General features: G+C 36.6%; 1 protein-coding gene across 1 annotated transcript in view; it reads right to left on the bottom strand.

The window, feature by feature from the left end:
- LOC109082727 (ensconsin-like) overlaps window positions 1-13,154 on the bottom strand; it is a 42,420-nt gene that overhangs the window by 1,181 nt on the left and 28,085 nt on the right. The window contains 16 exon segments of the mRNA XM_042713693.1: window positions 289-427; window positions 559-613; window positions 782-823; window positions 985-1,089; window positions 2,039-2,210; window positions 2,307-2,457; window positions 2,549-2,793; window positions 3,598-3,740; window positions 3,942-4,099; window positions 5,582-5,698; window positions 7,740-7,850; window positions 9,318-9,432; window positions 9,960-9,988; window positions 9,991-10,122; window positions 12,735-12,809; window positions 12,905-13,025. Coding sequence (XP_042569627.1) covers window positions 289-427; window positions 559-613; window positions 782-823; window positions 985-1,089; window positions 2,039-2,210; window positions 2,307-2,457; window positions 2,549-2,793; window positions 3,598-3,740; window positions 3,942-4,099; window positions 5,582-5,698; window positions 7,740-7,850; window positions 9,318-9,432; window positions 9,960-9,988; window positions 9,991-10,122; window positions 12,735-12,809; window positions 12,905-13,025 — 1,910 coding nt within the window.

The raw sequence follows: 13,154 nt of genomic DNA on the forward strand, positions 1-13,154 counted from the left end.
CTGATTAAGCAAACTGTTGGATTAAATGCTTCCGCTTATATTCTCATCTGGGATAAAAGTGTCCATTAAATTAATACATTTAAATATAAATAGTGCTCATACTGTCTGTAAACAAATTATATAAAGTGCTTAGAAAAGAAAAAAACTAATTGGAGTTCCTCCTATCACCAGTAGAGGGAAGGAGAGATTAATTTACTGCATTACAGTACACTGATCCATTTAGTAGACAATTATCCAAAGTGATCATGTGAACTACATGATCTAACAGTAACAGTACCATGGTCTCACCTGTGACCTGATGTGGGCAGTTTGGGTGTAATGAAGCTGGTCCCCGTGTGTCCGTTGCTGTCACTGCGTACGGTCTCAGAGGTCTCCAGAGCCTGAGGGGCCGACACACTCACTGAAGGGCTGCTGGATATTGAACTCGCTAAGACAGACGAGAGAGTGGGAGGTTAGTGATGTCAGATTCATGACCGGCATCATAAAGCGCAAATGTCTGAAATATCATGTCAGAGTGAGGAAACTGCTGCACATGTAAATGTGAAAGTCACAAATCACCTGAAATCTGTTCGCTCTGCTGGCTGCCATCGCCATTTCTCTGTGGGGTGGTTTTTTCAACAGAAAAAGAATAAACAGAGTGTGTGTGTGTGTGTGTGTGTGTGTGTGTGTGTGTGTGTGTGTGTGTGTGTGTGTGTGTGTGTGTGTGAGAAAGTCAGCACTTCAAATTAAAGCCACAATGCTGAAAAGAAGATGGCAATTGCTCACAGATATTACACCTTACCTGATCAGATCGGCGTGTGCGTTTCATAATTTCCTCAAGGCGCTGTGACACAAGAATAAGCTCAGATGACATTAAAACCCCGTAATTACCTTAAACAGCGCTCAATGAAACAGCGCTCACATTTCACTGCTGGTTATATATGCTCTATATAATCCTGTATGTGACGAATAAAAATCTTGAATCTTGAAATGAACTCCGCTTACCTTCTTCCTCTCCATTCTCTCAGCCTCCTCTTTCTGGAAGTGTTTCTCTCGCTCTAGACGCAGACGCTCTGCCTCTTCTCTCTGGCGGGCCTCCTCTTCCTCTTTCTAAACATACAGAGACACAAAAAATACATTTAGATAAATCTTTTTATAAAATTTAAAAAAGAAATTTGAATTGGATAAAAGCACACATATTACAAAAAGTGACTTTAGAAAGTGGCAGCATGTTATTTGTTGTATTTTCATATCATTAACCATGAGCCTATCTCTGGCCTACAGTACACATAAAGTATGCATTATTTATGTATTTTATATTGAGACATTATAATGAGAGGCAAATTATATACATATACACACTATTGTTCAAATGTTTGCGGTCGGTAAGATTGTGATTTTTTACAAGTCTCCTCTTCTCACCATGGCTGCTTTGATTTAATCAAAAACACAGTAATATTGTAAAATAATATCGCAATTTAAAATAACTGTTCTATTTAAATATATTGTAAAATGTAATGCATTCCTTTGATGCAAAGCTGATTTTCAGCATCATTACTCCAGTCTTCAGTGTCAAATGATCCTTCAGAAATCATAAATGCTGATTTTCTGCTCAAGAAACATTTCTCATCAGTGTTTTCTCAACTTTATTTTTTTGGGAAACCGTGATAAATTTTCTTCAAGATTCTTTGATAAATAGAAATTATAAAAGAACAGCCAAAAGAACCTTCTTAAGTTGCTTTGCATAAAAGTGTCTGCTAAAATGTAACGGCATTATTTTAAACAGCAATCTTTTGTCCCATTATAAATTATAGCATTATAAAGCTTTACTTCATCCTTGCTAAATACAAGTATTAATTACTTTTTATAAATCGAAAATTCTGAACAGTAGTGTTATGTTGAGATAAAGTAAATGTTGAGATTACTTGAGATTTTTCTAATCTATTTAGAGCCCTAATGGTTACATGTTATCTTACTGAAGCACACAGTGATTGCTGAGCGTTTAATGATCTGTCTGAAGTGGTTAATGAATGAGACTGTTGTGTGTTTTTGTGTGTACCTGTCTCTGCAGGCGTTCAGCTTCCTCTTTCTCCCTCTGAGCTTTCTCCTCCTCTAAACGCTTTGCCTCCTCCTCCTCTTGTCTCTTCTTCTCTTCAGCCTGCCGCTGTGCCTCCTCCTCTCTCTTTGCTCGCTCCTCTGCCTTCCTGCGGGCCATTTCCTCCCGGCTACGCCTGTATGCACACAGGCACATAATGATTTCAAGATTTCTTTCAAAATATATGCGTTTAGTGCTTTGGTTACGCTAGATGAAAATCTCTCAAACACACCTTTCAGCCTCTTCCTGCTGTCTTTTCTCCTCCTCTTCTCTTTCTCTCTGTTCTCTGGCCTGCCGTCGTTTCTCAGCCAGCAGTCGTGATGCCTCCTCAGGATCTGTTGTGCCTGCAGAGGGCCGTGTAGTTGGAGAACTTCCCGAACTTTCTACAAAGACAAAAAGATGCACGGGAGTAGAATAAATGATGCTATTTTAACTGAACTCGATGGTTGACCGTGGCTGTGCAGTATTACAGACCAGAAGATGGTTCTGATTTAGCTGTAGGAGCCTCGGGTTTAATTTTAGGAGGTTCAGCATCCTCTTTTTTGGCCCCCTCTCCTTCTGGGGTAACTCTGGGGCTCTCTGAAGTCACTCTGTTGGGCCTGAGATTGCCTGGCGATAAGGACGGGTTACTAGGAGACAGATGAATTGATGTTGGAGGAGGAGGAGGAGACCTGGACTTTTTGGGGTTAGGTGTCTTCTGAAGGGGTTTAGTAGGGCCCCTGACAAACAGACAACAACAACAAAAATTAATCAGTTAGTAAAAGTAGTTTATAAAAATATTTATTTGAATACCAGTTTCAAACTTGAATTTAGTTCTATTTTAGTACAGACATTCTTTATTCTGTCTTATCACTATATAGTTTAGTTTTAGTAAATATATTTAAGAAATTAATTTCTAGAATTATTTACCAAGATCTTGCAAATCCCAGGAAGACTTATATCTGTCTATCAACTATTTATAATTATATACAACAACATAACAACACTACTAATAATATTATCAAATAATAAATAATATTATCATAAAACAACAACAAAATAAATATGTTTATCTAATATGTAATATTATTAGCATACAATTACAATAGAAAATACCATTTTTAAAATGTAATTTTGTTTTTGTTCCAAAATTGGATTATACCATTTTTAAAATGTAATTTTGTTTTTGTTCCAAAATTGGATTGTTTTTATTTCATGGACATTTCTATTTAATTGTTATATAATTGAAAGCTTTTAGTAATGTTTAGCATTTATATATATATATATATATATAAATTATAATGTGAATTATAATTATATTGTATATAATTATATATAACTATGAAATCAGAAAAACAAAGCATTTCTAGAATGCCGTAAATAAGAAAATATAAAAGAATTCTGAAGTTAAGATAACATAACAGGAAAATCAATGAATATGCAAATGTTAATTTATTATATTTATTTTTGTTTATAGCCCATGTGTACTGTTTTGTGTAGATTGTGAAATATACTTCTTTGAATCATTAAAATGCCATTTCTACCTGTTGGGGGAAGGATTGGTGACCCTGCTGCGGTGACCGACAGGTGAAGGAGATCTCTTTGGTGTGAACAGGCTCAGACTGGTAGTGGGATATGACAGGTTACTCCATGACTTTCTCACATTGTCCTTATCCTTCCTGTCAATCTGCCCAATGAAACACACAAAATACATCCTTTGAGAGACACCTACGGTACTTCCATACTACATTATACAAAGATCAACACACTGCAATTGGCCTACATAGATTCATAAGTAAGCTTAAGGATATGGCACTTGCACAGACACAAACAAATTCAAGCACATAATTACTGTACAACAATACTGAATCTTGTGCGTGTTGCTTACTGGGAGATTCTGGGTGGTCTTTCTGCGAGTGCTGCTGTCCGGAGGGATATACCCTGCCCTGACTGGTCTCTCAAGAGTAAGGCCTGCTTTGACTGGTCGCTCAGCGCTGCGTGACTGGATGGACTTGAAGGACATGGAGCTCATTGGGTGACAGGAGGCTGAGCGAGGACAAACGGGGGTCACTGTACCACAGGCAAGTTTAACCAACCGACCAGGGAGTATTATAGGATAAATAAATTGATTCAATATGGACAAGAGGAGTAACAGGGAGGGAGGAAGGTGTGCAGAAAAAAGGGTTAATAAGGGGTGAATGAGTGATGAAATAGTGGAAAGAGAAGAAAAAGAAAGTGTATATTAGTATCTATATAGCTCTAGAAAGAAATTAGGCAACATCAATTGTCACTGTAAGAAGGGCAATCTGAAAGCATGTTCAGAATAACATACTACAATTATACACCCAGTAGCATATTATATCCCATAATGAGCTATAAATTTCTAGGGTGACAACTGAAATAGAAATAATTAAAAAAAAAAATTATTTTACTACGCCTTTAACTTATTATTTGATTAGACTGAAATTGGAATAAAAAAAGCAAAGCAATATTTTTAATTCAGAGACAAAGACTGGACATCACTTACTATATTAAAAATAAAAAGTAACGAGGTTACCAACAACGTAGCATACTTATTGTTGAAATATGTATTCACACTGCGAAGTCTTTCATGTGATTATAAAAACAGCAGGCAGTAAATAGTACGCCACAGTATGCAGTAAACAGTGAGGTAGTGTTTCATTCTGAACAACACAGACACTTTAATTCCTCATGAGTCAATGATGATGCTTTTGCCCATGATAGAATTTAATTAGTTGATAACACCAAACGATTAGCAAGAAACAGACACATATAAATAGACACAAGCTATTGAGAGATTAGCATCAGGTCCATTTGTGCACGCACACACATCCGTTTAAGATGAAGTTGGCAGTAACTGGGCAAGGCTGTCGCTGAGAGAAAAGTCTGTCTGAAAAGGGTGTTTTGTTTTAGCACAAGGGCCTTGCCAGAAACAGCCCTCACTGTTCTACAATACTCTCATTCCCCTCTTTCTCTGCTCTCTTTTATTGTACATGCGTGTTCGCAATAAAATGTCCTGAAGATCAGCTATTGTATAAGTATCGGTCGCAAACAGAGTTAAAACTACTTTGAAACTGCAGTCAATGTGGCAGAATACCAATAAGATGTCTTAGCTTAACTTTTAACAAGTTGAAGCACCAACACAAGTTATTTTATATATCAGAATTGAAAAAATGTAAATGCCCGGTAAACAAAAGGCACAAAGCGAATTTCCCATCTTCTCTGTATGAAAGCTTATTCTCACTATGGAACTGAAAATAATAAAAGATGATATCTTGCAATTACAAGCTATAAACCCACAATTTTGAGTTTATATCACGCAATTGGGACTTTTTTTCTTACAATTCTTACAACTCACAATTATGTTTGTTTTGGAATAAAAAAATCAAGTCTATCTCACAATGCAGATTATTCTGCTAAGAATTGCAATTTTATATCTCACAATTTTGTCTTTTTGGCCCAGAATTATGCAATAAAAAGTTGTTAAAACCTTTTTTAAGCAATTACCTGCTTCTCCAGACAAAGACATGGCGCTGCGACTCCTGGCCAGGTATGATTGTGTTGGTGTCTGTAGTCGACTGATCATTGTATTCTCCCATGGGGTAAGAGGCATGCGACGCATACCTGGATGAGCACACACATGCAAATGTTCTCTTATATACCGTCACTGTCATTAAAAGTAAATATTTGGTTGGTGAGGGAAAAAGTGCTAAATAAGCAGCTTGCACATGCAGCAGAGCAACTGAAAAAGATGCATCACATCCATTAATACCATCATATGCCTAGAATAAGTATCATACAGTAGGTGAATCATGCATGTTTTATGTAAAATTGTGTTAAGCAAGACCAACCATGATAATACAGGATTTCGTATCCTAAACATAACCACTAGTGGAAAGACAACATGAAGCCAATTTAAAGGCATAGTTCACCCAAAAACGAAAAACTGCCTAAAATTTACTCACCTTCAGGCCATTCAAGACTTAGATGGGTTTGTTTCTTAAGAGAAGACTTATTTTAGTCGAAAACAACAGCTTGATGTTAAAAATGTCTTGATGGATTTGTTTCTTACAAACACACAGCTTTTCATTTCACAATATTTTTATATAACTACTTGATTGCTGTGGATTATTGTGATGTTTTTATCAGCTGTTTGGACTCTCATTCTGACGGCACCCATTCACTGCAGAGCATCCATTAGTAAACAAGTGATGTACATTTCTCTCTGTTCCCATGAAGAAACAAACTCATCTACATCTTGGATGGCCTGAGTGTGAGGACATTTTTAGCAAATTCTCATTTTTGGGTGAAGTATTACTTTAAGAGAGACCATTCAATCAAGGAAAACAAGGTTAGTTACCATAAACATAACCATTTGTATAAAGACAAGGAAAACAAGGTTAGTTACCATAAACATAACCATTTGTATAAAGACAACATGAAACTGCAATCACAACCAATTTAATGTGTGTAAAATGGCATATTTTTAATTGAAACAATATTTTTGGCCAGAACCTGATTATCCAGAACCTGTTATCCATCAGGATTTGATTGTATCATGAAAAGTGAGCTACAAAATTAATATTATTTTGTCCACACCAAATAGCCGGTCACACAGCAGTAAAGTAATTTCAGTAACTACATTACGAAAAAATTACGTAAAAAAAAAAAAAAAATTAATTAAAATTGCACTGAGGAATTTTGCATAATAAAAAGTACATAGATCTATCAGAGTTCATGTTGTCTTAAAAAACTGCTAACTGCTGTAGGAAAAAACATGCAAGAACTATCCAAAAAAATGTGTTAGCAAAACAGTCAAATGAAGCATGCATCATACACACACAGTAAACCTTTTACTCATTATTGTTATAGCTAAATTATTATTTTCAAATGCATGAACCATTTAAAACTTTCATAAACTAACATGCAATATTTGTAAATACTGGAAAAGACTGCACCATTCAAGAGTTGTGCGTAGCCAGAGCTCAAGACTGAAAATTACAGAATTGTTTGATTATATATATAATTTTGTTTGACTTTTATTTTTATAATATAATAATTTTTTTTTTTATAAAAGAGCTTGGTCATGCTCATATTGTGTGGATGCAATAGTAGCGCCTACAATGAAACAGAATGTGCACTTCATTGAGTGCAAAGATTATTATTTGAACATGAAATTTCTCATCCAAAAGTTACTGTGTACTGTGAAGGAGCAAAAGGCATGCACTTTAAAGAAATTTAACGTATATGTAATTGAAGTCACAAAAGTGACAAATGTTATTGACTGTTGTGAACCGTTCATTCAGGCTTTTTTTTCATAAATTATTACTTTATTTGCAGTCTGGAGCCATGGGTAGCACAGGTTTGAACCCAGTAGGAGAGCATTAAGAAAGATTCTTGGATTTCTAAAATCCACCTGCTGGTTTGTCCTGAGGGATCTTCTCTTTGGAGATTTGGGATTTAGATTGAGTTTTTTTAATCAAGCAAGACGACGAGAGAGATGTCTGCTTCTGTAAGGCTGGATGGACAATCACACAGCACACAAATACACATACAAAAACATCATCAATTCAACAAGGTAAAAAAACAATAACCATCTAAAAAGAGACTCATTTGGCTCTATGACTGATTGTGTAGAATTTAAAGAGATAGTGTGCGTGTTTACCTCTATCTAGTGAATTCAGCAAGGTGGCTGAGGAAGATGACAGGCGTTTGGAAATGACTGGATCTGTGGGTTTGGACAGATTCATAGTGGAGACTGTCCTTCTGTCAGTATCTACAAACACACAGACGCAAAATACAACATCAGATGCAAACTTAATAAAACTTAAAGGCATAATACAGACAAATGCAATGAAGAAAGGACTAAAGGGGAAGAGGAAGAGGGCATAAGAGGCTTTACTGAGATGTTTTCTACTGTGTGTTTACCTGCAGTTAATGGATGCTAATTTTTAAGTAATTTCTGAGGAAAGTGATTAGCTACGTGCACTAAAGACTACAGAGGAAGACGGAGCCCTCATCTGCTTAATGCTCACAATCAGCCTTCCATCTGTGTGTCCCAGAATGGACAGACACATTAAAACTAACAGGAAATCTGTGACGTCTTTAAACACCTTTAAAGGGATCTAACATCACCAACATAAACATTAGATTTTAAAGGGGTCATATCATGGAAAATAAGATGTAAAATATAAAGATACTGATGTAAAAAAAAAAACTAGTCAAATGTTTGGACACACCTGTAATGTTATGTATTAATTTATTAATCTTAAAGGTGTAGAGGTGTAATAGCAAAAAAAAATAAATAAAATAATGTAAGGAAAGTTGGTGCAAAAAGTGGACTATAAAGAAAAAATTAGGAAAAAAATAAAAAAGGATAAATGTCCCCTTTAAAACAAAACCTACTAAAGCTACAAGCCACATCTAACATACTACTGGTTAAGCAGTTTGTTCATGTTTCTGGCTCCATGCTAACCATTCACAGGAAATTAAAAGAAAGCTAACTCATTTATGGGTGATGCTACAAGCTCTAGCTAGTCTGCTGCTCTACACTGATGATTATATTTCACATTTAGAGCAAAACTGCTGCTGACGCGCCACGCTGAAAACACCATGATAGTGCTCCAGCCCAGCTAGATCCAACGGAAAGAGAGCAGAATCATCAAAACCTGAGAAAGAAATATAGACAAGAAGTGAAAGAAAGAGAGAAAGAAAGATTCGGAACCAGAAAGAGAAAGGGGAAGAGGTATATTGATGGAGCAGAAAATAAAGGAAACAAAGGGAGTGTGCAGTGAGCTCATGGCTATGATTTAGCAAAAGTGAGCAAAGCATAAAGAAATATGATGTACTGCAAACAATATGAATTCATATTTAAGCACTCTAAAAAGCACTAATATTAGGATTTTAAATCCTGACAACCAGGCTAAAGTGAGCTTGTATCTGGGTTGCAAAATTAACGGAAAAAAATCTGAAATCACATTACTGAAAAGAGAAGTTTTATAGCACTTGTAAGCAATTGAATTGTGTTCAAAATATTCCCAGTATTTGATATTTTTTCTTCCGTTTTATTATCATCCAGACAAAAGTTAGAAGTACAAACACTTCTACACAATATGTTATAGCCCACCTCTATACAACAAGCAACATTATTTGATGTGGGAGTATTTTTAAGTTTTTCAGAATCACATTGATCATTCTGTGCACACGTGTGTGTGTGTGTGTGTGTGTGTGTGTGTGTGTTTACCGCTGTTGTGTGAGGTGCTAGCAGGGAGTGTTCCACCCCAGCTCCAGCGGTTGGACTTCGGCCTGACTCTCTGACTCCTCTCCATGGTCCTCCTGATAACAGCCTCATACCGGACCTAAAACGTACACAAGACATTCTCAATCCAGAGAGCATTCAATTCGACAAAAATGTCCTTTTATTTTGTTTTTCAAGAATTGTTCCTGCACGTCCACCCCCTAACACACACACACACACACCAAAAGTGCCAATATATAATGATGGGCCCTTTGTACAAATGAATGATTCGCCTTTAGTATTTATTTTACAATAATAAAGAAAGGGTCTCTGTACTGTATATCTTCACAGTGATGACAATGCAATGATTCTCAACCAAGGAGCCTCAGCAAATGTTCAGGGCAGTCTTAATATTATTAAAATTTTGTTGCACTAACAATCTTTATTAAATAAATAAAATAAAAATGTACAACATTAATCTGACATCATATGTTAAGTTTTTGTTTCAAGTCAACAACGCAAGTGCCAGAGGAACATATCAGCTTAGATAGGAGGACCTTTGATTATTGTTGTGTACAAAGTGGGGCTTGGCATTAAAAAAGGTAGTCTCTGGTAGAACTGCAGTAAAGCGTTTCCTGGTGACCTCACCTTCTCCTCCTCCAGTTTCTGCCGTCGTTCTCCTCCACAGCAGCGCGTCTCCTCTCTTCTTTATCCCGCTGCTCCTCAAGCTTTTTCCTGCGCTCCTCCAGCTGTCTCTCATGAAACTGTCGGGCCCTCTCCTCTCTCTCCATCCACTTGGAACCCCGCGCAGCTGCACACACACAATTCAGTTCACGTTTACGTTTATTTGTATAGCTCTTTTTACAATGCATACTGTTTCAAAGCAGCTTTAAAGAAAAACCTTGTTGCAATGTTACAGTTAGTATTCTGTTATCAGCCAGAGATGAGTGTGTCAAAGTAAGGTCTATATGTAATATACAACTTTAAGACAACATTAATTTGACACAGTAAAATTCTGGTCCAGCCCTACAAAAGGCCAATAAACATTTAAAATTCAACGCTTTTTAACTTTTCTTTTAAAACCTTTGTTTTTTAATTATTGAAAAAGGCTGTTATTGAAGGACGGGGCAACACAACAATACTGGACTCCACAACCTGAAAAAATGTACAGAGTTCAGACAGATTAGCTGATTATAACAAGTGTTAAAGGTACAGTTGCACAGAAAAAGTTAATTTAAAGATACAGCCCAGAGAAAAGGTGGGAGATGGTCAAAAAGCTGTGGAAAGTAATGCTCAGGTAAAAATGATCAAATATAAAGAAAGGCAGATGTAACATTGTCAATTATCAATTTCATTCGCTACCAAGCACTTCAATAAAATGGGCAAAATTAATCTGCCAATCTCTCTCTGGCCTTTTTGTCCTGGCCTCTAACCCTTTACATAAAACCGGGGTGTCCTGGTAACCACCTTGCCAAGAGAGACATAACTTCCACAGCAACCTGCCCCATTCAATTAGTCATGCAGTGACGAACAGAGGAGAACAGACAGATGAGAAAGAGCAATATGTGAAGGAAAATAAAGGCAAGAAGTGTAACCTAGGGATTAACATGGCAAAGGTTTGTTCTGACATAAGAATTCACATGCTTTACTGAATTACAAGAACAATACGTGAACATCTAACTTTGCTTTTAGACTACACTTATTACTAGGGCTGCCCCCATAATACTCGACAAAAAGAGGCTTGGTAGACCAAAATTTTATTAGTTGCAGAAAAAAAAAAGAAAATCCACAGGAAGTGGTGAGGGCACACAGTCTGTGACGGACAGATCGTTAACAGCTGGATTTTGTGGTAATACAGTAACGTTACATCCAAACACTCATTCATCGACCTCAAATATGGCTTACCATCTGAAATATGTAAGTAGTAGCAACTTTACATGACCGCACAATCTAATGTTAAGCTAGAAAAAGGTGCACTATTCAAGTATCTGTGCAGAGTGTGAAAGCTGAACAGTGGAGCGCGTGCTCACAGCATGACTGATGGAGGCGCCGGTGCAGTCACTTGCTCTTAAAATACTCTGTCATTTTGGTCATACAAATTAGAGTTATACATCTTTCGAATCTCAAAGCCTCTACGTTTATTTGTGGGCACTCACTATAACAATAAAACATTGCACTTTTGTAAAATAATGAAAGCAAACAGGATGCGCTTTCTGCCGTTTCGGCCTCTGTGAGCTTGAGCGCGAAACTCTGTGTATACTTCCCTTAGGCCACAGACAGGAAAAATATCTATAGAGAACGAAATGTCTACTTTCATGAAACTGTTCAAATGTGAAAAAAAAAAAATGAATATTCTCAGATTATGCAATCCGTATGAAACTTGCATGCAGGCGCATCCACTACTGTGGAGATGACGAGTCAGTGTCACCCAATTCATCTCTTAAGCTGAAAACACTAGTTTATTAATAAATTATTAAAATGTTCATGCAGCTTAATCTTACTGTTTTTCCCTGACACATTCATCATCATTACTTCTGCCAGTGTGCTGTGGCAAGCTTTATGTGCGCTTGAGCGCTTATTAGGCTATGTAGGCAATTAAAGGCTCATTAGCATGATTTTAATTGTTTATTAATAAATGTGTGATTTGTCAACTAATGCTTAAAATTAATGACTACAAGTCGACCAGAAAAATCTTTAGTCGAGGGCAGCCCTACTTATTACCCATTAAGCCCCTCATTAGGACTGAGTAAGTCTCTGGTTAGAGGACTTTTCTACAGTGTCTGTGTGTTTTCAGAGTAAACCAATGCAATCCTTAAAGACAACATGAAATAAATGACCAAGTGTATGACCTCATGTACTTTCTTAATAATTGTCTCTGTTCTTATAATGGCTTTTAGAACCAACAAAAGTATAACATGTGAATGGCATTTCAGCTGTGTCAATAAAAAAAAAAAAAAAAAAAATTTATTCTCATTATTCATAAGAACTAAATGTCAAGTTGTCAATGTGAAGTTTTAGATGTGACTGTTTAGTTTTTAACATTTTGTATGTGAAGAATAGCTTGCTAGAACTACTCACTGAGACTCATTATGAGGTCTTGCATGACCAAACTACATTTCCCATCATTCTCTGAGGGAGCACAAAAGTGATTAAAAACAAAAAAGGATCAATTACACATAAAACGTAATATTTTTTACCTAGTTTTGTTGTAGTATCACTAAGAAAAATCAGTCAAGAGGTTAAAAAGAGAAATTTTTCCTGACCAAACTGATACAAATGCATTACAATTTCAAGTCTCGTTGTACCTAATATCCCACTGAATATACTGCTTCATTTTGGAACATTTCACATTAAGAAAGTTATATGCATTGTAAGGGCACTTTCGTGTTGTCTTTACTGAAAACATGTGTATGTTTATCATACCATTCTGCTTCTCCAGCTCCTCCCTTCGTTCACGGGCAAGTCTCTGCCGTTCATCGATCTTCAGCGTGAGAGGCTCTGCACACACAAGCACACAAACTCTGGATGAGCTCTGGCAGTAAAGCTTGAAGATGTCTGTATATACAGCTAGCAGTATGTGCGGAGAATCTGACCAGGTCTAGTAATGATGTGTATGTCTGTGGCTGGGAATGGTGTAGGTGTACTGTCCAGAAGCAGAGGAATCCGGTCGACTCCATGACGACTTCTCATCTGCTCTAAGAAGGTAGTCAGAGTCTGAATGACAAAGACAAAGGAGAGTGAAGGGGTAAACCCAATCTGTTTATTCATCACTATATCAAGAATGAAGAAAATGAAAAAAAGTTGAAAATACAAAGTGAGTCATTTATATCTGAAACACCCATG

Source organism: Cyprinus carpio, chromosome A23 (genome assembly GCF_018340385.1).
Source record: "Cyprinus carpio isolate SPL01 chromosome A23, ASM1834038v1, whole genome shotgun sequence".
Classification (NCBI taxonomy): Eukaryota; Metazoa; Chordata; class Actinopteri; order Cypriniformes; family Cyprinidae; genus Cyprinus; species Cyprinus carpio.